The sequence below is a fragment of the Typha angustifolia genome, chromosome 9 (genome assembly GCF_048772165.1).
Source record: "Typha angustifolia cultivar Huaian chromosome 9, ASM4877216v1, whole genome shotgun sequence".
NCBI lineage: Eukaryota > Viridiplantae > Streptophyta > Magnoliopsida > Poales > Typhaceae > Typha > Typha angustifolia.
In genome coordinates this window covers 4,536,422-4,562,646 of record NC_133247.1, presented here as the reverse complement: position 1 = coordinate 4,562,646, position 26,225 = coordinate 4,536,422, and the positions used below count along the sequence as shown (strand labels likewise).

Here is a 26,225-nt window from a genome sequence, read left to right as displayed (position 1 = left end):
ATGAAAAATTGTACAATCTACATAACAATCTCCACCCTTATTAATATTACTATCTTTTCATCAGCTTTGAAAGTATAAATACTGAGAAGGTAGAGTGCGGTACCATAAATTAATAGAAATACAGGGTGCGAAATGTAACTTTCACCTAATTTAATTACAAGGCCTTTTTATTTTATTATTATTATTATTATTATTTATTTTTGGTTTCAAGACTTGGGATCTAAGCGAGCCAACTGCAACCTCGCGAAAGTGCATGCTCGCTTCTCTTCTAATCAAAACCTCGACCCCTCAACTCACGGTTTGGTGAGGGATTGCAACTCTCCGACTACGGACCTCTCTGTCCATAAAACTACTAATAACTCCTCTCCTCCCCTCTCCATCCTTAGCCATTCTAACTCCTCGTACAACTTCGTCTTCTTCTTTCTCCTCTTCATATGGATCCGGCACCGGCCGCCGGCCTCGTCGCCGGTTCCCACCAGCGCAACGAGCTGCATGTCATGCATGGCCATGAAGAGGTCTGCCTTCATTCATACTCTCTCATTAATTTCTTTCCTTTTCTTTTTTCTCTTGATAGATGAATGCGTAATTATGTTTGTTCTCTTGTCACGTCCATGGCATGCAGCCTAAGGAGACAAACCGAAACTCGAACGTAAAGATCTGTCGCGTTTGCGGCGACGAGATCGGCGCCAAGGGCGACGGCGAGCTCTTCGTCGCGTGCCACGAGTGCGGCTTCCCGGTGTGCCGGCCGTGCTATGAGTATGAACGGAGTGATGGCAGCCAGAGCTGTCCTCAGTGCAACACTCGCTACAAGCGTCACAATGGTACTAAACCATTTCCAATATCCCTCTTAATTTGATGCATATTTTAAACCATTCTGATTATCATTGCCTATATATTTTTTTCCTGACATATTTGAAATCGACATCTATTTGAAATTCAGGATGCCCAAGAGTTGAAGGAGATGAAGATGAGGGGGCTGAAATGGACGACTTTGAGGATGAGTTCCAAATTAAGAGCCCACGAAAAATTCACAGCCATCATCGATTCGATCTTAACTCCGTAAGTTCCAATTAAGAAAAGTAAATGATCCAATTAGTTATTCTCGTCAAATTGAAAGGCTAAGGATTCATCAAGCCATGTATCTTTTCTCGCAGGAAAATGGAGAGCAAGTGGTGCAACAGAGGAGACACAATGGGTCTGCATTGTCCTCCTTTGCTGGAAGTGGTTAGTAGAAATCTCTTAGATAAAAAACAATAAAGAACCTAAAATAATGGTTCCTGTTTTAAATCTTAAAAAAACTTATTCAAAAGTATTTAAATCATTCTGTATATATAGTTTCATTAATTAATCTATAAGGTGTGAATAATAATAAAAATACAGTATAGAGTATTGTTTTAATAAATAATTTGGGCATGGCAGTTGCCGGAAAGGATCTTGAAGCAGAGAGGGAGATGGAAGGTGGCATGGAATGGAAGGACAGGATAGAGAAATGGAAGACGAGGCAAGAGAAGAAGGGAATGCTCAACAGAGATGATGGAGAAAATGATGAAGAGAATAATGACGAAGATTACATGCTGTAAGATTTGCTGCTTCCTTCTTCTTTTTTTAATAGATTTATTAGTTTCACAATTTAAAGATGTACAAAAATTAACCTTTATTCGCGCCGTTCGATGTCGCGTTGCAGAATGGCGGAGGCCCGGCAGCCTCTGTGGCGGAAGGTGCCGATCTCGTCGAGCAAGATCAACCCGTACCGGATCGTGATCGTCCTCCGCCTCTTGATCCTCATCTTCTTCTTCCGGTTCCGGTTGACGACCCCGGCGAACGACGCATACGCCCTCTGGCTCATCTCTGTCATCTGCGAGATCTGGTTCGCCCTCTCCTGGATCCTCGACCAGTTCCCCAAGTGGTTCCCCATCAACCGCCAGACCTACCTCGACCGCCTCGCCCTCCGCTTCGACCGCGATGGCGAGCCCTCCCGCCTCCTCCCCGTCGACTTCTTCGTCAGCTCCGTCGACCCCCTCAAGGAGCCGCCCATCATCACCGCCAACACCGTCCTCTCCATCCTCTCCGTCGACTACCCCATCGACAAGGTCAGCTGCTACGTCTCCGACGACGGCGCATCCATGCTGCTCTTCGACACCCTGTCGGAGACCGCCGAGTTCGCCAGGAGGTGGGTGCCGTTCTGCAAGAAGTATAACGTTGAGCCGAGAGCGCCGGAGTTCTACTTCTCCCAGAAGATCGACTACTTGAAGGATAAGGTGCAGCCCACCTTTGTCAAGGAAAGGAGGGCCATGAAGGTATATTTACACCCACAGTTTGAAAGATAAATACTCGTTCATATTCTTATCGTCTAATGGTGCAGAGAGAGTACGAGGAGTTTAAGGTGAGGATTAATGCTCTGGTAGCAAAAGCACAGAAGAAGCCAGAGGAAGGTTGGGTGATGCAGGACGGCACACCTTGGCCTGGCAACAACACAAGGGACCATCCTGGAATGATACAGGTTAATTAATTAATTATCTACTATTAATGGCAATCTATAACATAATTAATTGAACTATATAATCATTATAAATTTTTGTTCAGGTGTACCTTGGGAGCCAAGGCGCCCTAGATGTAGAGGGCAACGAGCTGCCTCGTCTCGTGTACGTCTCGCGTGAGAAGCGCCCGGGCTATCAGCACCACAAGAAAGCAGGAGCCATGAATGCATTGGTGGGCTACTGATTGTAATTAGCATGAGAGATTTTGTATCACGCTACCAGTTAGTGGTAATTGACGTGATGTTAATTTGATGTGCAAATTTCATAGGTTCGGGTATCAGCTGTGCTCACGAATGCACCGTTCTTGTTGAACTTGGACTGCGACCACTACGTCAACAACAGCAAGGCCGTAAGAGAAGCCATGTGCTTCCTAATGGACCCTCAGCTGGGGAAGAAGCTCTGCTACGTCCAGTTCCCTCAGAGATTTGATGGCATCGATCGCCATGATAGATATGCTAATCGCAACGTAGTCTTCTTCGATGTAAGTAGTTGGATATCTACGTTAAGTATTATGTTAAACTTATTGATTACTCACTCTCAAAGATTAAACTGAAATGCGTTTCAAATACATATAGATCAACATGAGAGGACTCGACGGCATCCAGGGGCCGGTGTACGTCGGCACCGGGTGCGTGTTCAACCGGCAGGCGTTGTACGGCTACGACCCCCCGAAGAGCGAGAAGCGGCAGAAGATGACATGCGACTGCTTGCCGTCCTGGTGCTGCTGCTCCGGCCGGTCGCGCAAGGCCGGGGCGAAGAAAGGTGGGGGACTAGGGCTGCTGGGGTTCAGGAAGGGGAAGAAGAAGGGGGAGGGGGCGATGGGGGTGAGCAAGAAAGGGTACAGGAAGCGAGGGTTCGAGCTGGAGGAAATCGAGGAGGGGCTGGAGGGGTACGAGGAGCTGGAGAAGTCGTCGCTGATGTCGCAGAAGAGCTTCGAGAAGCGGTTCGGGCAGTCGCCGGTGTTCATCGCGTCAACGCTCGTGGAGGACGGCGGCGGGCTGCCGCAGGGGACCAACACGGCGGCGCTCGTCAAGGAGGCGATACATGTCATAAGCTGCGGGTATGAGGAGAAGACTGAGTGGGGGAAAGAGGTACTAATATAGAGTATAGACAGACCTCTATAGACTCTAAAATATATATCTAAAATAAAATCGAAATTGCACCAGCCGGGAATCGAACCCGGGTCTGTACCGTGGCAGGGTACTATTCTACCACTAGACCACTGGTGCTTGTTATGAACTAATTAATTTTTGATATCTTTGGCAGATCGGGTGGATCTATGGATCAGTGACAGAGGACATTCTCACGGGCTTCAAGATGCACTGCAGAGGCTGGAAATCCGTGTACTGCGTGCCTGAGAGGCCTGCCTTCAAAGGGTCGGCCCCTATCAATCTGTCGGACAGGTTGCACCAAGTGCTCCGGTGGGCGTTGGGCTCCGTCGAGATCTTCCTCAGCCGACACTGCCCTCTCTGGTACGGCTACGGGGGGAACTTGAAGTGGCTCGAGAGGCTCGCGTACACCAACACCATCGTCTACCCCTTCACCTCTATCCCTCTTCTCGCCTACTGCACCATCCCCGCCGTCTGCCTCCTCACCGGAAAGTTCATCATCCCAACTGTGAGTAGCTTATCATCTTTCCTTTCATTTTTGAGGGGTTTCTTTTTTTTTTTCCTGTTTACACCCTATATTATGTGCTTATTTCAGTGTAGCAATTACCTTTTTCACTATTTTTTTTAATTTTTAAAATCCATTGATAAGTATAGGAAGTTAATCATAATACTAATAAATGTTGGGGTGTCGAATGAAAAATATTCGTTGTCAAAACAGCTAAACAACTTTGCCAGCATCTGGTTCATCGCCCTCTTCCTCTCCATCATCGCCACTGGCATCCTGGAGCTCCGGTGGAGTGGCGTGAGTATCCAGGACTGGTGGCGCAACGAGCAGTTCTGGGTCATCGGCGGCGTCTCCGCCCACCTCTTCGCCGTCTTCCAGGGCCTCCTCAAGGTCTTGGCCGGCGTCGACACCAACTTCACCGTCACGTCCAAAGCAGCAGAGGACTCCGAGTTCGGCGACCTCTACCTCTTCAAATGGACGACCCTTCTCATCCCCCCGACCACCCTCATCATCCTCAACATGGTCGGCGTCGTCGCGGGCGTCTCGGACGCCATCAACAACGGCTACGGCTCGTGGGGCCCGCTCTTCGGGAAGCTCTTCTTCGCCTTCTGGGTCATCGTTCACTTGTACCCGTTCCTCAAGGGGTTGATGGGGAGGCAGAATAGGACTCCTACCATTGTGATCTTATGGTCGATTCTGCTTGCTTCCATCTTCTCCTTGGTTTGGGTCAGGATTGACCCCTTCTTGCCAAAGCAACGTGGACCCATCCTCAAGCCTTGTGGAGTTGAATGCTAGGGATGAAACTTTCTACTCAATTTTCCTTCTTCTTCTTCTTCTTCTTCTTTTGATCACTTCATTTAATTGGCATGTGTAATTGATGATCATTATGTGGTGAAAGAGTTTGTTGGACCTCTTATATAATTTTTGAATTCAAAGGAGTGAAATTAATCACCTCAACTTTCTTTTAAAAATGAGGGCTTATTAATGTACTTGGGATTATTTATATTATAAATTGTTGGAGGAGGGTGGTGGCTAGGGTTTGGATGTTTGAAAATGTTCTATAGTTTGATCTACTTCTACGAAGATAAAAACGATCTAATAGTTACGATAAAAGATAAAGATGATAAAAAATATTTAGCTAAACTCAGATTCATTCAACGCCTTCTTATCAACACATGTTCACTCCTATTTTTAGGAATAAAAATTCATAACAGATCAAATCCATATGCGGATTATTTGATCTATTTAAAATTTAAAATATTAAAGATAAAGTTAAACAACTAACTTAATTTGATTTGACTTAACTTAACTTAACTCATGTAGTTGGATCGTAACAACCAACACTTATGGCTCAAGCACCCCGAGTCCGAAATCTTTGGCATTCACTTCAAACGGCAAAGGTTGAGCCCCCACATTAGCATACCTGCAAGGAGAGGTCTTTGCATAAGTAGTTAAATGGTGCCCAATCTTGTCACAACGGAAATATACCACGGACAATTTTTCATAGGCCATAGCTTGGTGGACTTGTTCCCCCCGGTGGTCCAACAAGGGTAGTTTGCTTTACGGGTTTAGTTAGGTCAATCTCTACACACACCCTCGCATATCTACCCCTTGTCCTCGCTAGGGTATAGGCATCAATCTTGAGGGGTCTCTTGAAGTCAGAGCAACCTCTAGGAGTTGATCCTCCCTCCGGTACTCTCTCAAGAGGCCAACAAGTTGCATCCAGACGGGTGCGAAAAGGATCTCCTCTACTAGAGGGTAGAAATTGGGCCTCCACGGTATAAGGTTTAGCACCATGCCCGAAAAAGTTCAAGGGCCACCCGTGAGGATGTTAACCATATCGCATTCAAACAAAAACTTAAAAGTAAAAAAATCACTAGCCGTATCAATGACTTGAAGGTTACCTGCAGGCTTCCACCGTCTCATCGTTTCCTTTGAGACATACGAGAGCAGTGGTGGCCGGCCCAAGAACTTATCAATTAAACTGAACCTCTACTCCGCACGACTTTCATGAATCTTTTTGGGGTCAAAAGCCATTAGTAAGGTGGATCTTTTTGGATGCGATAGAATGTCACAAAAGAGAGCATTTGCTCCTAAAGCTACAGCATTAGAATGCTAAGCTTTAAAGAGTTGGGCTTAGGACGCCGAAAACAAATGAACAACCTCTTTCGCTGCTTTAAAAGGAGCTTTGTCGTTGGTAGGTGGCTCGCATTGAGAGCCTTCAACGCTTCTTTCCTTCTCAGCAGGAAAGACATTTACTTCCCCAAGGGAAAAGAGGGTTCAGGTTAGGGGTGAAAACGGATCGGATACGGATCGGATAGTGCTCAACCCATATCCGGATCCGTATTTTTAGTTCGGATACGGATTCGGATACGGATATTAGACAGATAGAAAAATTTAAAACCATATCCTAACTAAACGAATACGGATAATTTTCGGATAAAGGATCGGATCTTAAACGGATATTAATTAAATTTAAAATAATTATAATATTTTATTTAAATATAATTAATACAAAAATATTAAGAGTTTTACAACAAAATTTTTTTTTGTATGTCAAATATATAAAATTAGAGAAATTAATCTATATAAATAATATATAACGTATTATTAGTAATAATATTAATACTTACTATTTAAATAAGCAAACTAAAAACTGTAAATCATTTAAAAAAATATGCGGGTAAACGGATATCCGATATTCGTATCCGAATCCGAAAAATTTATCCGACCCGTATCCGAATCCGTATCCGAATTTTTTTCAATCCGTATTCGAATCTGAATCCGAGTCGGATAGAATTTTTTTATCCGAATCCAATCCGACTCGGGTCGGATAGCGGGTCTGGTCGGAGTTAATCCGACCCGTTTTCACCCCTAGTTAAGGTGGATCAGGAGGTTTTAGAGCTAGTGTTGGGACCACGGGAAACATAGACGTGGATAAAGTGACTCATTTTTCTGTCCTTTGCCCTCATATAAACTGAGTTTCAAATGAATCTATTTAAATTATAGATAATTACTTGAGTAATAAATGAGTTGAGGAGTAGGTTACGAGAACATTAAATATAACTCAACATCATTATACTAAATCCAAACTCATTTAATGCATTTCGATTCGTGTCAAATTACTCCGCGGATAAAAAAAAATTACAACCCTTTAAACACACTAGCATATAGATAAAAATGTAGCCCTTGTGTGCCAATACGGTGCACTTTTGATCCATATATACTAGTTTGATTATAAAGTGAAATTATCTTTCAAATCACGTATTACTCAATCAAAATCTCAGTTTATTTTCTTTTCATTGGTACACTATAATAGGATCAAAATCAAAACTTTTACAAGGATACTTTACAGAGAGAAAAGAAATGAAGAGAGGGGACGACAGAGTACAAACTAGAGGGATAAAGTAAATCCCTAGATTTCTAACGATCTGACAGTAGAGTCCAAATTCCAGACGTGATAATTGCTCATCTGTGGAAAATTCTTGGATTTCTTTCCTTCCATCAACACTTCAACTTTATTGGGTGCGAATTTGATTCCTCTCAGTTGAAGGAAGAAAGAGAGACATATATAGATTTAGAAGAATGCAAACCCTACGAGGATAAGTATAATTTTGCTTTTAAGAAATGACCACAAGTGTCTTATAAGAATCGAATAAAGATATTCCACCTTGAAAAATTGGGAAGAAATCCAATATATCCTTGTATAGTTAGGTCTAAATTTATTTCACGTCCTATAATTTTATTTGTATTAATTTATCTTTTTATGATCATATTTGATCAAACTATTTATTCAAAATAGTTGTATAATATTTGATAAGCTCTTCAACTCATCTACAATAATATCAATTTCAGATCACAAAATATGGCAAATATATTAAATAAATATATATTTTTATCGCATCTTAATTTGTTATTTAAAATTTTATAAAATTTATCCAAATTTTAACTATTTTGTCTTTAATTATTATTTTAAAATTTAACTTTTAATTTAGTTAAATATAATAATAAAAATTAATAGTTGTAGTTTGAATATAACTAACTATAACTAAAACGATAAAAATTTAGACTGTTGTACAACAGTAAGAGATAAAATAGAATTTCCACGTATATTTATAAATTGAAATTATCCAACACCGTCCAGACACCACATCCAATGATTCAGAAGATTAGTGTACCTTGCATTCGCACCACTGTCTCAAATTTCTCAACGTCAGACCCATGAACCGAATCATAACCACATGGAAAACATTTGGTTTCTATCCCTTTCCTTTCACCGACTATGCCCACTTCCTGGCTCTCTTCATAAGCTCTAAGCAACAAACTGAACCAGTTCAATTCATTTCCAGTCGACCATTAATGGAGTCCACAAGAATCCAACAACGTTTCCTCACCCTTCTCTTCCTCACCTTCTCCATCTTTTCCCTCAAATCCAATGCCACAACTGAAGCAGAGGCACTTGTCAAGTGGAGGTCTAGCTTGTATGAGACTAATAATTCTAGTCTTAGCTCATGGTCTCTCACCAATTCTAGCACCCCATGCAAATGGTTTGGAGTCCATTGTGACTCTGTTGGAAGAGTTGTCCAGCTTTGGTTACCAAATGCCAATTTGAGTGGCACATTGCATGAGCTAGACTTCTCTTGTTTGTCCAGCCTTGCCCAGCTCAATCTCTCTGGTAACAACCTTTATGGATCTATTCCTGCAAACATTTGCGCCACGTCCAAGCTCACCTCATTAGACCTTAGCGACAACAGCTTCAACCAGTCCATTAATAGTCCACTAGTCATGCTCAAATGCACAAATCTTATATACCTTTATCTCTCCGGTAACACATTCACCGGCCCGATACCGGAATCTTTATCGACAAATTTACCAAACCTTAATTACCTCAATCTTTCTTTCAATAGCTTTGAAGGAGAAATACCTGCCTCCTTCTCAAACCTACTGAGACTTTGCGACCTTCGCCTACGGGCTAACAGGCTCACCGGAGGGATACCGCGGTCTTTAGCTAGCCTAACAAAGATGCAGGAGTTTGATGTCTCGAATAATTCACTCTCCGGCGAGCTGTCGCCGGATTTTTTCGCCAATTGGACCGAGCTTATAGCGTTTCGAGTGCAGAATAATTCCTTCACCGGAAAGATTCCCCCCGAGATCGGTTTGGCGACGAAGCTACAAGTGGTCCACCTCTCCGATAACCAGTTCTCGGGTCCGGTACCGCCAGAGATCGGCGAACTGTCAGATTTGTATGGTTTGGATATGTCACAGAACTCACTCACAGGAGTCATTCCACCAACAGTAAGCAATCTTGAGCAGCTACAATTCATGTTCTTCTTCGGCAACAAACTATCAGGTTCTATACCACCAACTCTATGCAAATTTAGGAGACTGACATATCTAAGCCTCTCGAGGAACAGCTTATCTGGAGAGATCCCAAAATGTTGGTGGAATTTGACAGGCACAAAGTACATGAGTCTGATGCATAACAATTTATCTGGGTCTATCCCTGACCAGATCTTCTCAGAGCTTTCCCTCCAATCCCTTCACTTGAACAATAACTCCTTCACTGGAGAATTCCCTCCTGCTCTCAAGCACTGCAAGGATTTAGTGACTTTAGACCTGGGAGAGAATATATTCTATGGCCAGATACCCTCTTGGATTGGAGAAAGCTTTCCGTCATTGAAAGTCCTCAGGCTAACATCCAACACGTTTCATGGTAGTATTCCAACCGAGGTATCTCTCCTCTCTTCACTTAGACTCTTGGATCTTTCACTCAATAATCTCTCAGGGAGTATCCCTCCTACACTCGGCAATCTCGCCGGCATGACCGGAAAGCGGAGCTCGGGAGGATGGTTCATCGACCGCAGCTTATACGAGTACATGGACAACATCTCATTGGTGTGGAAGGGGAGGGCCTACGCGTTCCAGAGAACACTCTCGTTTCTAACTGCCATAGTCCTCTCTGGAAACTGTCTGACTGATGAGATACCACGAGAGCTTGCAAATCTTTCTGGGCTAGTGCAGCTGGACTTGTCGAGGAACAGGCTAAGTGGACGAATCCCAGATGAGATCGGTAAGCTGCAGATGTTAGAATCTCTTGATCTGTCCATGAACCGACTGTCGGGCGCGATCCCGCCGGCGATTTCTTCGCTGACTTTCTTGGATTTCTTGAACGTGTCGTACAACAACTTGTCAGGGAGAGTGCCGTGGGGGTTTCAGCTACAAACACTCACAGACCCATCAATTTATAAAGGCAATGCAGGGCTCTGTGGACCTCCATTTCTTACACCTTGTTTAGATCACGGTGCATCTGTTCCTCGTCATGATCACGGAGATGAAAGGAATGAGGGAGCTGATGATGATAACAACTGGTTAGTCTTCAGCATTGAACTAGGATTTGCCTTGGGGTTTGGGGGTATTTTTAGTCCTCTGTTCTTTAGCAGCTCATGGAGGTCTTCCTACTTTGCTGTTATTGATTGTATACTGGATGGATTCAAATAAAGAAGCAAATGTTCCAAAAGTTGGAACGTTATAACTTTTTTGAGGGTTAATTAATCAACTTTCATGGAGACCTCATGATATTTTGTTTGTTTGTTATAATGCCACCCTCTAAACTAGAATGAAATTAAAAAGTGAAATTGCATAGTTAAGTAGAATGATAATGTTCAAAGGATACCTATACAAAAGAATGTACATAGAATTAAAGAAAGTTTAGAAGGATATACATACAAAAAAAACACACAAATTTATAGTCACTTGGGGACTGTATAAAATCTTTATACCAGAAGCAAACTTGCACATTCTTTTCCTTTTCTTCTCTTCTGCTGCTGCTTCTGACTTTGAGCAAGAAACTTGTAGAGATATCGATAAATAATCCAGAGTACCACACCACCACTTCCCATAGCAAACCAAAAGCAGACTGTCCTCATCGCCTCTTTGCCAACTGAAACGTTCTCTTCAAGAACTGGTTCGCCACCTCGTCATTCCGGTGGCACAACACCCTCAGAATTGTGTTCGGCTCCGCCCTGTTCCACCGCCGGGTCGTCGGCGGCATCCGCACCACCTTGGCCTCTCCTCCGCCGCCGATGCCGCTCGCCTCGCATGCCGCGATGCTGAAATCCTCTATCAGCCTCTCCGTCGCTTGCCCCATCAGCTCCACCACCCCCTCCACCACCTCCGCCTCCCTCTCCACCACCTCCTCCGCCACCAGCCCCTCGCCGCACGTGCAGAACACGCGCTTCAGGCTCCGGAAGTCCTCCACCACCATCTGGTAGTCGTCGGCAGAGAAAGCCCGGTCGCTCCCGCCGGCGAGCAGCACCATCAGGAACGCATCGAACGACGCCCTCATCACCTCCCGCACCGCGAGCGGCTGCGCGCGGTCGACGAGGATAGAGACGAGGAGGGTCAGGTTCTGCTTTAAGGTTCGCAGCCCGGGGCGGATGCGGGTGCTCTCGACGTCGCCGCCAAGGTACAAGCCGCCATAGAAGGAGCGATGGGAGTCGAGGAACACGAGGCGGTAGGCGGCGACCTCGGAGACGTACTCGATGGCGGTCTGGGCGGCGGAGCGGGCTAGGTCGAAGTGGTAGGAGGCGGTGAGGCGGCGGTGGGCGGCGGTGGTCGGGGAGGGGTTGTTGGAGAAGAAGGAGAGGGACTTGTCGAGGGAGTGGAGGTGGACGAGGAGATAGTGGAGTGTGTTGAGTCGGATGTAGAGGCGCTGCGTGCCGCGGCTCGTTGAGGGACGGGGGTGGTGGCCGTCGACTAGAGAGCAGGACAAGCCATTGTTGCGGATCCCGGCGAAGTCGACTGCCCCGGTGTGGCACGGCGTGGCCGCCCTCTTCCATAGCTTGACGATCTTCGAGTCCTGATTGCACCTTGTCAATGGAGGTAGGGTGGGCATGTAGCTTTGCTTAGTCCCTGACAGATGTAATTAAGAAGCACAATTCATATAAGAGTATATATAAAATATATAGAATCAATAAACTAGTGTAATTAGTAAGTAATATAAAAAAAAAAGACGAGGGCTTATGCATAGGCTTCATTCATACCGCAAGATGCAACGAAAGTGGTATACTCTTGGAAGATAGTCCCCAAACCATCCGCAAGATCTTGGATCATCTCATCCCTTGCTCCTATGGGGATCTCATAGAACTCATCCACAGTCACCTTGGCCAGCTTCATTAGATCCACAGCAGACTGTGCATAAGGCTCCGTTTTGGACCTCGGAATCCAACTCTGTTACGTACACGGCATAAGCTAATTAGCAGCTAAAAAAAAATTTAGAAAGGCCAAAAATGTTTACCAAGTACCAAGTTAAGCATTCACCTCTGTATCTTTTGCTCTGTTGACACACTCCTTTCCAATCCTTAGCCTCTCATCTATCCAACTCCTAAGGAGAGTAACCACAATGGAGTCCACTTCGTAAGGGATCATCTCTTTCACAATACCCTTACCGCCGTCTTCGTACTCCGTCGAGTCGTCGACGGCCATCTGAACCAGAGCCTTCTCCAGTTTCCCTGCCGCCTGGAGGACCCGAACCAGTTCGTTAGTTAAGCTGGTGACCTTGGACAAGTACTGCTTGAGAACTGCTCCGAAGCAGCTGTGGAAGGTGGCGATCGCGACAGCTGTCGGAACGGAGTGCCATCGCTTTAGAACAGGGGAGAAGGTTTCCTTCTCGAATAGAGCAAGCTGCTCCGTGTCTTTCGCAAGTTGCGTTAGGATTGCGCTTGGATCTTCGTCGACGACGATGCTCATGCTATCGGCGTGTCCGATTCCATTCTCAAGTATCTAACAACACAAAGAAGAAGATAAAGAATGATAATTAATCATAATAACACAGTAGAAGGAGAATGATATATAGTACGATGAATTGCAAGAAGTAGCACCTTGGTGAAGGCACTCTTCATCGAAGACCTTATGTAATGATCCACCCTGCTGTTGGTTGACGAGATGATCATCCCGTCGCTGTCGCGCTCGATCAACGCCACGCCGCTCGTCAAGCTCGTGACGTCTTCGGCGATGATCTTGCTCGTGGTGAGCGCCAAGGCGAGCACATTCTCCATGTTGGCCAGCGATCTCCTACCGAAGCTCTCATGATAGTCTAGCAATCTCTTCTCCGCCCATCCCTGCATTGCAATCAGAGCACTAGACAACACCTTCACGTAGCAGCTCTCGCGGTCGGCTCTCTTGGCGTCGTTGGCCACCTCGACCAGCATGGCTAGCGTCGCGCCGATCAGGTCGGGCTCGACTTGCCCGGTGACGACGTACTGGTGGAAGAGCACCCAACCGAAGCAAATGTTGTGGATCATCCTGTTGATGGCCAAAGTAGACCATGCCTTCTTCATTAGCTCCACTAGCTCATCCACCTCGTCTAATACGATAGTTTCCTCCTTGTGGTCGAAGATTGCTTGGAGGAGTGCCAAGTAGAGGTGGATGTTTACCGGGTAGCCGTCGGCCCAATGGCATACCTCGGGCTGGGTGCCATTGGAGCTTCGCCATGCCAGGGAGACCACCGAGTTGCATAGATTGCGCATGGCGTCGGAGCACTTGCCGGTGTCGATCGGCCGGGCATCGCTCGACCGGATGACCTCCCGAAAACGGACTGCGGCGGAATCCAGGCGATCTAGGGGAACCGAGGGGTGCAAGATGAGCCCTGATTCTAGGATCTTTAATTGGCGTTTCTGCCATTGGTGGTACTCTTGGATGTCATTGAATTCTGATGGCTTTAGCTGGCGAAGGAGCTCGAGAGGAAGAATAATTGTCTCCGCTCTTCTGCACATCTGTGAGCAAATCCAGGGCCAATCTATATCAAATATGCATGCTGAGAACATAATCCATCTAACAAAGCCAATTGGGTATAATTGTGACCTTGAAAAACTTCTAGGTTTAATTACGCATGGAGCTACTGAACCAGTATTGCATAATTTAATATATAGCTCTTCATGTATATATTTCTAATATTTCATACCTCTGACGATGTAGAATTTGTAGACGAGAAACATCGAACGAACCGTTTTACCCTTAATTCTTCTTCTTTTTTTGTCATTTGCAATGAGAATAAACTAATCCTTATAAGAAGATTTTAAAAGATGGCCTGGGAATAATTATCTATATTCCAAAGTTTCAACTCACCTGGCCGACGAGGGTGCGCATGAGGGTTTTCCGGAGCCTGCCGTCGCTCTGCTCGGTGACGCGCATCTGCACCCGCATGATCTCCGCCGACGTCATCGGCCGCCTCACCTTCCCGAGCGAGCACGTGGGCACACCGGAGCCAGTAGTCGCGTTCGAATGGCTCATCGTCCTCATCAGTACCGACGACCTCCTGGTCTTCAGCCCTAAGGCCTTCTTGATCCTACTATTCACCAGCATCATCCCCGTGCCGCCCCTCGGACCCCCTCCTGTCGGCGAGCCTTCCCCTCCGTTCTCCGCTGGCCCCGTCGAGGGGTAGTAATTGAGGGGGCCGTTCCTGCAGCCCCCGCCGCCGAAGCCGGGAGACGAGCGGCACGACATGAAGAAGAGCTCGTACGCGGTCTCCCGGAGGTCGGCGCGGGAGAAGGCCTCGAGGCGACCGAAGGGGCACTCGAGCTCGATGTCATAGTCGATTTCGGAGTCCGACCGGGACACCGTCGACGATGAGACGGAGTGGTGGTGGCTCATTCTGACCTAGCAGCCGCTGCCGATGATGGCCCAGCAGTTCACGGCCGAGGGAACGGTAGAGAACTCCTGGACATGGTATAATAATCCATCCTGAATTCTAGCAGGGGGATATTGGAGGTGAGGAGAGAGAATGAGAGAAAGAGAAAGAGAGAGAGAAAGAGAGAGAGAGAGAGAGAGAGAGAGAGAGAGAGTATTCCCGACGTTTTAGGACTTTCCAAAAGAAGTAACAGGAGGGCAGGAGGAGTTTGTGGTTGAGGGTGGCGCTGTGGATCTGGCGTTGAAATGGCTGCTATATTTAGCATCATCTATGGCATTACCTAGATAAACAGAAGCAACGGCAATTTATTGAAAACATCCAACCTTTTGCTTTTGTTGTTAAGGATAATTACATCCAATTTTCAGACCCTCTTTTAACTATGGATAATCTCTAAAAAGTTTTTTAGTTAGTTATTTCTTAGATTTATTTATTAAACAATAATATGTGAGCAGGTGATCTTATGCACTTTATGGGCTATTTTAACTCTTATTTTAGAGAAAAAGAAAGAGATAAAAATTAAAGATAAAATAGGTGTTGAGAAATTTTTCATAGTTTAAGAGTTAATATGTAACAAAGAAAATATGAGGTATCTAAAATAGATAATAGTTTAGAAAGTCTTAGTGTCATTATCTCTTATTATTGATTGACTGACTGTTGTATTTTACTTTGTATGTCTCAAAATATAATGGATTAATATTCAAAAAATGTCCTACTTTGAAAGCCAGAAAACTAAAATATCTAAAATGTTTCTTTTTTGATTTTAAGATTAGTTCCCTCTTGCTCTTATCTTAACCTAAAACCACTTGGCGAAAAGTATTAATGTTATTTTATATCTACGGTGGTAGGGTGTTTTTAAAGCATTAAAAATAAAATGGAAGATGAACGATAAATATCCGGATGTGAATGATAATGAATACATAACTTATGATGTTTCCCATAAATTTACCATAATCAAAAAGCAAATGCACAAATTATAAATTCTCCCAGTAGAAAAGAGTGCAAAGAGACTGGATCATTTACAAAATGAGCGTATATAATCCAATGAATAAATGTAGTATCATAATGAGAATACAGCACTTGCAGATATTCCTAATTGAATAAAACAAACTGAAACCAACAATCCAACCAAGGATTTCACACATTCTTTAATTCTTACACAGTAATAGATCAAGACACAAGCACCCAATTGGAAGTAGGACAACAACATGACCCATAAGACACTGATGGGGAATAGGACGCAAGAGAACATTCAAACTCACATTCCAGGTCCGAATCAGGCAAAAGCTATATCAACACTACTTTGTTCAAATCTCTACAGACAACAATTGAAAGAATTCCAGTAACCTCAGAATCAATTCAATTCACACTTCACACCATGGAGGATGTAAGTAGAGCAAGCTTAAACGGCAGTTCCATTCAGAGCTCTTTCCAGCCTCACCTCAAAAGGAGTAGAGTGCCAATTCACTCTCTTATCCTGCAACAACCCAAAAACGATTTTAAGTGCTCAACAATTGAACATAGAAGAAGGCATAAACTTTCTGGTATTTGACTATACCTCGCTGTATTTGCTTGTGGTATTTGGAATGCCTTTGGTCTCTGAACCAGATCTAGAAGAATAACTCGACTCATTTCTTTGACTTCTGCAATTCCAGTAACTTCCCACAGTACCCACAATGGGAATTTCGTCAGGGCTCCTGCTCGGGGACTTTCTAGGTGATGATGTCGCTGATGATTGTTTAATATCATCGACAGTCAAAGCGCCTAGAATCGGCCTTTCCTCTCGACTTATTGGCGAGCTTGAGTGAAATGAATTGCTTTCCTGTGTTCTTTTCACACTTGAATTTCCCGATGAAGCTAACCAGGTAGAAAGGCTAGCATCCACAGAGACTTCCTGCTTACTAAGACTAGGACTGTGATTTGAAACAGCAAGCTTCTCAGGCTTCTTTGTCCTAAATGTAGGCTCAGAACTAAGTATCATATTGTTTACTTGCTCTAAGTTCACATTTTCTTTGCTTGGATTCTTCTGAGGAACCGTTCGAACCTTAACTTCCTTCCACTGTGATAGATTTTCCACGGGATTCAGAACAGAATGCACGTAATGGCTCCTGTCTCGTGGATTGCCCTTGGTCAAAAGGGTTGGGTGCCTATCCGGAGAAGAGGCACCCTTAGTTGCCGGGCTGCAGACTTCTTGATTGTTCTCTCGTTCTGTATCCATTGGAAGAGAAAAGAATGATTCGTAGGACTCCTCATCATTTCCTTCAATACCGACTATATCATCTTCCTCATTGATGCCACAATCATCATCATAATCCTCCTCGTCTTCTTCTTCATCCTCTCCATAATCACTCTCATCACTCTCGCAATTCTGACAATTCTGATACCTATAATTTGAGGGGTAAGCTCCAGATTTTGGAGTTGATTTGCCCACTTCTTCTTGTTCTTCTTCTTGCATCTCATCTTCCTTTCTCGCTTCATCCTCTTCATTACTCTCAGAAAGATACTCCTCATCATCGGCTGGTACTGGTTCATATGTTTTGACATTCAAATCAAACGTCACTTTCTTCTTGCAGCTATTACTTCCCTGCTCATTACTCCCCTGCTCATTACTCTCTCTACAAAATATTCGATAAGAAACAAAAAGAACATATCAGAACTAAATCTACTCGAAAAATAAAAAACAGAAAGTTAGTTGACGCATATCATCAAACAGAAAGGATGCAGTATCCAAAGAAAACCCAGCTGATGCAAATTAGTTTATACCTTAACTCTGGAACCGGAGTCTGCCCAACCGCTACTTCCTCGAGAAGTTTCTTAGGAGAAAGTTTCTTGGGAGAAAGCTGAGCTGTGATTTGCTTCTGCGAAGGTTGCCTCGGTGAAGCACTCTGCTGCAAAAGCTTGTAGCTTTCATGCATCTAAGCGTACCACAAAACAGTATAAGAAAAGATCCAAGAAAAATCCAAAAATAACAACAAATTCAGCAAAAATAAGATGAAAAGAAGGTCTGAATCGGACGAACCCGAACTCTAGGCGGCGATCTCTTAGGTGATCTCCGCCGTTTTGGATGCTTGGGACCTCCGAAACAAGCAAGAAAGCAACCCATGATGAGGACCTCTAGGGTTTTCTCTCTACGGCTCTAACTTGGGTCGATCTAGAGGAGAGGAGAGGAAAAGTGAGACCTTTGGAGCTTTCTCATGGGAATGAGAAGACCGAAAACAGAAGCGGAGAAGGAAATCTATCTTCTTTTCTTATGAGAGGAGGGGCAAATTGGTCATGAAGTTTAAAAAGTTCTTCTCCCAGTTTAGGGAATATGACCGTTGGAAGGAGTAATGATAGGGAGCCTACGTTTGATATTATATTAATATATATTCGATAATACGAAAAGAGTGGGTGGAGAAGTGGGTTCTCGTTGTCTAACTGACACGTGTACTATTTGCCGTAAAGGTTTACACAGAAGTCTGTTTTCTTGGGTGCACATATATTGATAGGCGCACCCAAATACGAGCGTCTGAAGTCTTCTGCACCTTTTGCATATCACTACCTGCAGTTCAGACTTATTGCAGAAAAGTACCTCCATTTAACATATTCACAAACCTCCTTTTAACTTTTCTTTAATATAAATATGAAGAGAAAATGCAATTTATTGTGCCTTCCTAAACATCAGACAGTTAATTTGAATATAAAAAGACTTTTTTTGTGAATATTCTTAGGCTTTTACTTTTGCATTTTAGATGTTATTAAAATATTTTTAAAAAGAGATAATATAAAGAATAAAATTATTAAAACTTAATAGTTTTAACAGAAAAGTTAAGCAATACAAATTAAAAATTAAGACATATTAATATTCGACATAACGAGAACTCACACTTGTAATTATTTAGAAACAATGGTTTTTCACAATAAGAATGAACATAGGTGGTGATTTGCAAATACACAGTATCGAGTTGGGTACGGCGGGGGTAACGGTTCCTAAAAAATGTAAACAAATGGCATCGAATAATTGGGTCGTTGAGTGGTCCCCACGCTAGTAGTGATCTATAGATGATGAGACAGCTAAGCGTCCTCTCCTTTGGGATTCTTAGCGATCCGCCGTGCTAGCTCTTTCACCAAACAGAGCATTTAACGGCTTTTTTTTTTTTATTAGGATTCGGATCTGGTACGAGTTTAAATTGAAATCCAGTTATGTTCTCATATCTTGTTTAAACTCGGCGAATATAAACGTAAACGATGCCGAGTCTATTAGGAATTATAGTAGTCGTAATCAAACGACACATGCTAGTTGGTCAATGGTGGAGGAATCAAGTCGATAATCTACGAATCCAAAGGTCTCCTCTTTGCTCAATCTGCATTTCCTTAGAATCAAGATTAAGGGGTGGTATTATTCAAAACTTTGATTCTATCATCAAACATGAAGCCTTCTATGAAATATGATATTGGTGAAGAATTGGCACCCTCTGCTCAGCTTTCTCTTAAATCTAAGTTGAGCAACATTCTGCTTGCGGAAAAAAAACTCTTCGGAGGTGAAGATCGAGAATCAATTAGCTTAAAATGAGACAATCTCTTATACACGAAGGAAATTGAGTTTCTGATTCTAAGCAAATTGATTCTTTTTTTCGGAGCAAGAGATAAAGGCTGAGTAGTTTCACCTATGAAACTATCAATAATTCATTTCATATATAATAAATTCATAATTAAAGGAGTGAAGTGAGATGCGTCCGATAGTTTAAGAGTCATTGTGAAAAAACTGATACTTTAGGAGGTTTTTTTTTTTTTGGGTTTCTAAGAAGGAAGGGGCTTTGAATGGTTCCATTTCTACTGGTGGATAGATGTAAAAATGATGGTTTGCTAATCAAGTTGGGATATTGAAAAGGTGTTTGATTTGGTCTACCTGGGATATTATCTCTAAAACCTTGAAAGGCCTTTTTAGGGCTAAGCTTGGCTTTGGCTGTGTATCTTCTTTCCAGATGATCAAGAGAGCACATTCTTGGGATCAATAAGGCACATTCTTGGGGTTTTATTGAGCGTTCTCAAAGCACATTCTTGAGGTACTTATTCTACGATATGCTGGTGCTATCTTATTCTTTTGTTAAACCGTCTCTTGTACTAGTGGGGGTGGGGGCTAACTATCTTGGTTTATCTCTTAAAGATACTTCCCTTTCTTGTTTTATTATTGTTATTTTTTAAATACATTTTCCTCAAATAATAAAGTCCAAATATAAATGCCTTCAAAGTCTATCGGATCATAGAACGCTTAGATTGTACTCTCAAACGACTGCTATTTGCCACAAACTAATAAAATAATCGGATAATTTGACGTTACAATATTATATGTAGATGGCAAACAGAAGACACATCGTCTACGGCTTTCCAAGTCCACGGAAACGGACGGACCATTATAAACGTAATATTCCAACCTCTGTGGCATTTCGCCGAACATTTGGAGCGCGGCGTAGCGATGGAGAACGGCAACGCAAGAGAAGGGGATCGAGTTGCCGTGGTGAAACGGATAATGGAAGCAAAAGCTTCGTCGGGGAAGAGCTACGGGGAGATAGCGGCGGAGACGGGGCTGACCAACGTCTACGTGGCCCAGCTCCTGCGCCGCCAGGCCCAGCTCAAGCCGGACACAGCCGTCGCACTTCGGCAGGCAATTCCAGATCTATCAGATGAACTCATCGATCTCATGATGTCGCCTCCCTTTCGGTCTTACCATCCCAGTATTATCCAGGAGCCCGCTATTTATAGGTATAAAATCTAATCCAGGTTCTGTTATTTAACTGTTCTTCGTTTAAGGAAGCTATTGGGTAGTTGCAGTCTGTCATCGAGGATAAAAGAATGATGGAATTTCTTGCTTTTCTTTCTATTGATTAGTTGGTGAAGTTTAGCTTGGAATTGGATCCAATTTGCTGTGAGCTTGTTTGTTCTTCTGTTATTTATTGGAAACTGTGGGGTCTTTTTTCTTCTTTTTGTTCTTTGATGTGGTTCCAGTTTGAGAATTGGCTAAACGGTTGAGATCAATTTTGTTGCTTAAAGATTTTGGTGGAATATTTTGTCCAGTGAGCAGTAAAGTGTACGATTTTGGGAAGATAAAATTGGCTTACTGATACTAAAGTATCTTTTCTCTGTAGCCTCATCAATCTTTTCTTAAGTTTGTTAGGATCTGCTATTACTTAGATTTAAGCTGATGTGCAATGATTTCCTGAATTCATTTTTCTCCATGATGAAAATAGGATATATTTCAATTGAATCTCACACTATAAGTTATTATCATTAAATTTGGGCAATGCTCCCTTATTGCTTACATTATTTCTCTTTAAAGGTATGGCTCACTGGATCATGGTTGCAACTGACACTTATCACTTAATCTGGACAGTTGGTGCTTACTGTGCTGCCTGTGTATTTTGTCTCATACTTTTCTTGTTTTGACTTTTCATGCCAACTATCATCTTACTAGTGTAGCTATCTGGTTTACCAATTGATATTTACATCTTCCTTTTCTTTTTTCTGTCCTTTGTTTTATTTTTTGATTGCTATTATTTTATGTGCTACGTTGTTAGATACCAATAACTGTGATATACTGATATCCACTCCTTTTCTTTTGTAACTTTCAAATGATTGATCATATACCTAATTTTCTTTTTTCCTAATTTTGATGGAACTATTTTCCTGGTTTTTCTTTTTTCCAGCGAATAATTTTGCTGATAATCTATTTCGTTTTGCTTGATACTTTTATGCATGTAATGAGTTGTAAGACTGTGAAATATAATTTTTCCCCCTTAAATATGCAATATTCAGGTTAAATGAAGCTGTTATGCACTTTGGAGAAAGCATCAAAGAGATCATCAATGAGGATTTTGGCGATGGCATGTAAGCTTGCTTTTACTCACTTATGCAATAGTTCTTTTGCTAACTGGTTACAAACTATGTAGTTTTTTTTACGGCATTAAGAAACCTTCATGCATGTACAAGTGATTGGTAATTGATTCCACATGCAAATTAACCTTGATTTTTTTTTTAAAACCATTTTGGTAAACTTATTCTGAACTTAATTTTATATATTCTTGAAATTTCATCTTCTTCAAATGTTGTAAATTCTATTAATTTCTTTGAAATTTTTTTTTTTGTTTTGGCCTATTTTTGGGGACATCTAGTAAGATTCTTCTATAGAGGCAATTCTTTCAAAATGCGTATAGTCAAATATATATGATCATCTTAGTCTATGTTATATCGTAGATTTGCATAAGAAGTCCTATTGGTATTGGAGAACGACATTCTTATATTATGAGGCAAAATAAGGCTTTTCCTCTAGTTTGGGGATGGCCTATCCTTGCATTACAGTGCTATCAAAAGAACAACATATAAGCTGACACAGTGCATTGCATTGGGTCCAACTGAGTCAAACTTTTCAAGCTAGCACGATCTGGCACGTGCATCCCCCTGACCTCGTCCACATCTATTGTGGCTTGAAAGCATAGCAATTCTTAAGGCTATGTTTGGTTTAAGGCTAAGTCCCAACTTTAATTAATTGGCCTATTTTTTAGTCTTAGTTTATGTATCTTGAATTAGGCTAAGAAAATATGGTGTTTAATTGTAAACTAGACTAAAGAGTAAATTATTACTTTTGATGTGATGTGAAAAAGTAAAAAATATATTGATTTTGGAGAAAAATAAATGATATATTAAATTAATAGATCAAAATATCATTTGATTTAATGATAAAAGTGATAGATTTAAATCATGTCAGTGGTAAAACTAGAATCAACTTGAAGTTATATTTTATTTATTGGGTGTGAACTTGGTTAGGGATAAAAAAGATAAAAGATATTTAGCTACCTGAACTTGGCTAAGGGTTTCTGACCGAGTTCAGGAATCCCTTTTGAACTCAAAGCGAATGAGGCCTAAAACTCCAACAACCCATCACTCCAAGGTAGATAACAGTCCACCACCACATGACCAACCAATACATTCAGGAATCCCTTTTGAACTCAAAGCAAATGAGGCCTAAAACTCCAACAACCCATCACTCCAAGGTAGATAACAGTCCACCAACACATGAGCTGGTAGTTTGCTGAAAGATCTAATAAAGTGTACACTGTACTGTATGAAATCAGAATTGGTAATCCGACAGGTGCACAAGCCAGAGCTTACATTAACCAAAGTGATTTAATTTAGATGTTCTCAACTATTGGTCTTAGTAAAACATTGTATTGTTAGTTCAAATTTCTGGTTTTGAGATAATTTAAAATTTCAAATGTTTTTGGTCACATTTAACCTTGCTATTTTTTTTAATTAGGAAATAGAAATATCGTAATATCTTCCATACTGGAATAGTCAAACTTATTGTACCAACTAAAGTGCCACATTCCCTGAGATGGCTAATTTTAGGTGATACCTCAGTAGCCTATTGGATGTTTTTAATCCAGTTCTTATGGTCTTAGTTCCTCTATCATTTTTCTGATCTAGTATATAGTTAATCACTTGTCTAAAATTGCGGATTCAAAATTGCCTCATCATAAAGGATTGGCATCCAAGATAGTGTTTGTGTACTTGTTAGTTGTTGGAAAGAATAAGGGAAAATGTGTTGGTGTCATAGCTTTATTCCATCATTTGAGTTTTTTGGCCCAATATTTTTGAGCTTTTATAGTGATTCTTATCACTGATGTGTTGAAGAGTTTCAATGTTATTATAGAAGAGTATCCTATATTGTAAAAGTTCAAAACAGTAATCTGACTTTTTTTTGACAGTTTCCAACAAAAAGAGTGACTTAATTGAGTAACTACATTAGAAGCCTTGTCAGAGAGCCATGTTCAAATTATATATAAGGTTATGTGCTATTATATGCACTTTTAATGAATATCTCCCTTCTTTTTCATTCCAAGTATGTCAGCGATAGACTTCTACTGTTCAGTTGACAAGGTTCAAGGTGTTGATGGAAATGACCGTGTGGTTATTACGTTTGACGGGAAGTATCTGCCTTACAGTGAACAGGTTAGTCTCTTTTTTTCCTAAAGAAAAATGATGTTGGTATCTAATCTACTGCTCCTTTTGAAAATTTGGATGCCGTATGAATCAGATTGGTTTATCCATTTATGGTGTGGCATTTACATGATTAATGCATTGGAGATCTTTGGACCTATCAATATTTGCTAGATAAATGTTTACATTTATTGATCACAAAACAAGTGCGGATTTCTTTATCACCTAGCCTATTATATTTCTCCCTAGAAGTTACACTTGCTCCTATTTTGAGTCCAACATGAATTTTAGATAGTAGAATCACTTCCAATCGGGTAGTTCCCTCAAGTTGAATCTCCAAATCTTATATTCTCATTAATGGAATCATGTCTCCAATCCTACTGGACCGGTTCTTTCTTTATGTATGTATATGTGTACAATGTAGTTTGAGAGTCAGTGTTGATTGCCATATTTGAGGTTTAGCATCTTTGGAGTTGGCAGATGAGACAATATGTGGAATGTTTTTAGGCAATTTCTTTTTGGTAGTCTCAAAAGTAACAGTATTCAACATTGAAGTTTACACAAATCATCTTGTCTATTGGCAGCCAACCCATGTTTTTACTAGGCAAGTGACATTTTCAATTTTGACCCATGGAGGCAGCTTATTTAATATGGGAAGCAACTTCCACTCATCTAAATGCTGTAATTCTATGATTGTTCTACTTGTCATTTCTCTCTAGCAACTTGGAAATGTTTCTCAAAAAGTTGTGCTACTTCATTTATGTAGGAAATAGATACCGCTCTTATTGGAGCCTGTAATTATGTTGTAGGTGCCCATTTGTGTTGACATCTCTTCTGAACTCTGCCTTTGGACTACCGTGTTTGGCCTTACTGTTCATTTGTACTGTTTCCTGATTTTTCAGAGCTGCCAGGGAGCCTGCTCTGAACACTAGACAACCTATCGAATGTTTTATCCATTCCCCTTTGGCTGCATCGGCTTAATCAACCAACCAACCAAAAAAAAACTGATATGGTTGATATTCATAATGATTAGCAGCCCTTATAGGCTTTGCATAATCATCTGGGCTTATAGGCTCATTGCTAGAGCCCTGGTTCCCTTGTTTATTGCAGAGCATTTGAATCAAATTTTTCTGAGGTTTGATATCAAAATGAAGATAGTTTTAATACTTACTGAACTTTTAGCTGTGCACCTTTCTCTACATTTTGTTGTACTGTAGACGTATCTTCTTTAATATTCATTTTTTTGTTTTCTTTTTTATCCTTTGCAGAGGTCACAGCATATGGTTTCGAAGCTGGGGCGGCATCAAGCCCCTTCAACCAGCGAGCAGTGAATGCTATATCTGAATGCACGTCTTATATTGTATGGCCTTTTATATTGGCATAATCTTGCATTGCATGATAACCAATGCTGTGAAACAGATAAAACCTTTTTATCTACTTGTTGGAGGAATGTGCAAGATCATACGATTTGGAATATAGCTATTAGAACACAGCTAATGAATGCCTAGTGTTGCCAGTGGTGTTATCATAAGTCCTTGTCAGTGAACTTAGATTTCTGGAACTTGTTAAGCCAGTTTGTGAGTTCACTGTTACAGTATTATAGCTATGTATGATGCTCAACAATTCCTGCTGTATATTTGTTTTATTATGGTAGAGCAAGCAAAATATTAGTGATGACTTGTGCCTGCCTCCACAGCTGCCTACCACTTTCTCAGAGGTGAGTATTAAAGATTAAATACCCTTTCTATTCCATATTTCATCTGACAAGTTGCTATCTGTATGACTTTATTCTTGGGAAGTCACAAACCGTTGGTTAGTGAAGCTGTGGAACTCTTAATAGTCTCAAAGATATTGTTAAGCTCAATCATCATAGTAGACCTAAATGGGCATTTTAGTGACTGCCTTGTTGTGGTCAAGGTAGTCAACGGGACTGGTAACATCGTTGACTGGCCGTTGGCCCAAGCGGCCAAGCACGATTATTTTAGGAATAGCGATACATTTTAAAATATTTCTTTTTATTTAAAAATAATTATTTTTTTATTTATTTGTATTCTAGAATAAGAGTGTAGTATTTATCTTTAATTACCTTTGATGCGATATAAGCTAAAGAAAAGATGAGAAAAATATATCTTATTTTTTATGAAGTTATTCTTTGATTTGATATAAAATAAGTTAATGTAATAGAAATTAAGGGTAATTTGGAGTGTGTTATATAAGATGTAATTTTAATAAATAATATTTATATTTTAAAATAAGGTTATTACAATGTTTAGTTGTTATTTTAAAATAAAGAATTCTATTATGAAATAAAGTTATTTTTGAAATGAACGGCTAAATCTTTTAATTTTAGATGTAATAATGCCACTACACACAATCTCCAAGTTTGCTTTCAGTTTAGTGACATTCTCTGAACTAGT

The 26,225-nt window shown here is 41.5% G+C and overlaps 5 protein-coding genes and 1 non-coding gene across 7 annotated transcripts; 3 read left to right on the top strand and 3 right to left on the bottom strand.

Annotated features, from left to right (window-relative positions):
- Positions 1–356: 356 nt before the first annotated feature.
- Positions 357–5,129, top strand: LOC140767499 (cellulose synthase A catalytic subunit 7 [UDP-forming]-like). The gene is made up of 12 exons (XM_073107429.1): positions 357–515; positions 623–821; positions 941–1,059; positions 1,155–1,224; positions 1,420–1,576; positions 1,685–2,297; positions 2,363–2,500; positions 2,584–2,709; positions 2,806–3,018; positions 3,113–3,628; positions 3,804–4,154; positions 4,365–5,129. The coding sequence occupies exons 1-12, from the start codon at positions 435–437 to the stop codon at positions 4,944–4,946; spliced, it is 3,165 nt and encodes a 1,054-aa protein (XP_072963530.1). The 5' UTR covers positions 357–434; the 3' UTR covers positions 4,947–5,129.
- On the bottom strand, positions 3,696–3,766 carry TRNAG-GCC (transfer RNA glycine (anticodon GCC)). The gene has a single exon. It is a non-coding gene; the product is annotated as a tRNA-Gly (tRNA).
- A 3,352-nt stretch (positions 5,130–8,481) lies between the features above and the next one.
- On the top strand, positions 8,482–10,662 carry LOC140767453 (uncharacterized). Of its 2 annotated transcripts, none has more exons than XM_073107371.1 (2): positions 8,482–9,501; positions 9,607–10,662. In XM_073107371.1, exons 1-2 carry the CDS (start codon positions 8,511–8,513, stop codon positions 10,647–10,649), a joined length of 2,034 nt encoding a protein of 677 aa, XP_072963472.1. In that variant the 5' UTR covers positions 8,482–8,510; the 3' UTR covers positions 10,650–10,662. The 2 variants fall into 2 exon arrangements, with proteins under 2 accessions (XP_072963472.1, XP_072963470.1); XM_073107369.1 differs by having other exon boundaries at positions 8,482–9,864; positions 9,937–10,662.
- Positions 10,663–10,810: 148 nt separating this feature from the next.
- Positions 10,811–14,986, bottom strand: LOC140767288 (protein unc-13 homolog). Its single transcript, XM_073107139.1, has 5 exons — positions 14,277–14,986; positions 13,031–13,924; positions 12,471–12,932; positions 12,194–12,380; positions 10,811–12,062 (listed from the first exon to the last, which is right to left on the bottom strand). The coding sequence occupies exons 1-5, from the start codon at positions 14,799–14,801 to the stop codon at positions 11,074–11,076; spliced, it is 3,057 nt and encodes a 1,018-aa protein (XP_072963240.1). The 5' UTR covers positions 14,802–14,986; the 3' UTR covers positions 10,811–11,073.
- Positions 14,987–15,857: 871 nt separating this feature from the next.
- On the bottom strand, positions 15,858–18,144 carry LOC140767111 (uncharacterized). Its single transcript, XM_073106899.1, has 4 exons — positions 17,855–18,144; positions 17,599–17,750; positions 16,394–17,450; positions 15,858–16,312 (listed from the first exon to the last, which is right to left on the bottom strand). The coding sequence occupies exons 1-4, from the start codon at positions 17,936–17,938 to the stop codon at positions 16,238–16,240; spliced, it is 1,368 nt and encodes a 455-aa protein (XP_072963000.1). The 5' UTR covers positions 17,939–18,144; the 3' UTR covers positions 15,858–16,237.
- A 2,050-nt stretch (positions 18,145–20,194) lies between these two features.
- LOC140767545 (cyanate hydratase) lies at positions 20,195–25,485 on the top strand. Its single transcript, XM_073107498.1, has 4 exons — positions 20,195–20,577; positions 21,628–21,699; positions 23,712–23,820; positions 25,077–25,485. The coding sequence occupies exons 1-4, from the start codon at positions 20,291–20,293 to the stop codon at positions 25,137–25,139; spliced, it is 531 nt and encodes a 176-aa protein (XP_072963599.1). The 5' UTR covers positions 20,195–20,290; the 3' UTR covers positions 25,140–25,485.
- Positions 25,486–26,225: the final 740 nt, after the last annotated feature.

Excerpts from the sequence above, each read along its gene's own strand:
- LOC140767499 (XM_073107429.1), top strand. The coding sequence starts at position 435 with ATGGATCCGGCACCGGCCGCCGGCCTCGTCGCCGGTTCCCACCAGCGC. Across the intron at positions 516-622 it reads TCATGCATGGCCATGAAGAG|CCTAAGGAGACAAACCGAAA; the intron begins GTCTGCCTTCAT and ends CATGGCATGCAG. Across the intron at positions 1,577-1,684 it reads AATGACGAAGATTACATGCT|AATGGCGGAGGCCCGGCAGC; the intron begins GTAAGATTTGCT and ends GTCGCGTTGCAG.
- LOC140767453 (XM_073107369.1), top strand. The coding sequence starts at position 8,511 with ATGGAGTCCACAAGAATCCAACAACGTTTCCTCACCCTTCTCTTCCTC. Across the intron at positions 9,865-9,936 it reads AACATCCAACACGTTTCATG|GGAGTATCCCTCCTACACTC; the intron begins GTAGTATTCCAA and ends ATAATCTCTCAG.
- LOC140767288 (XM_073107139.1), bottom strand. The coding sequence starts at position 14,801 with ATGAGCCACCACCACTCCGTCTCATCGTCGACGGTGTCCCGGTCGGAC. Across the intron at positions 12,381-12,470 it reads ACAGAGCAAAAGATACAGAG|AGTTGGATTCCGAGGTCCAA; the intron begins GTGAATGCTTAA and ends TGTACGTAACAG. Across the intron at positions 12,063-12,193 it reads CACTTTCGTTGCATCTTGCG|GGACTAAGCAAAGCTACATG; the intron begins GTATGAATGAAG and ends TACATCTGTCAG.
- LOC140767111 (XM_073106899.1), bottom strand. The coding sequence starts at position 17,938 with ATGGGTTGCTTTCTTGCTTGTTTCGGAGGTCCCAAGCATCCAAAACGG. Across the intron at positions 17,751-17,854 it reads GATCGCCGCCTAGAGTTCGG|ATGCATGAAAGCTACAAGCT; the intron begins GTTCGTCCGATT and ends TGGTACGCTTAG. Across the intron at positions 17,451-17,598 it reads ACTCCGGTTCCAGAGTTAAG|AGAGAGTAATGAGCAGGGGA; the intron begins GTATAAACTAAT and ends AATATTTTGTAG.
- LOC140767545 (XM_073107498.1), top strand. The coding sequence starts at position 20,291 with ATGGAGAACGGCAACGCAAGAGAAGGGGATCGAGTTGCCGTGGTGAAA. Across the intron at positions 21,700-23,711 it reads GAGGATTTTGGCGATGGCAT|TATGTCAGCGATAGACTTCT; the intron begins GTAAGCTTGCTT and ends TTTCATTCCAAG. Across the intron at positions 23,821-25,076 it reads ATCTGCCTTACAGTGAACAG|AGGTCACAGCATATGGTTTC; the intron begins GTTAGTCTCTTT and ends TATCCTTTGCAG.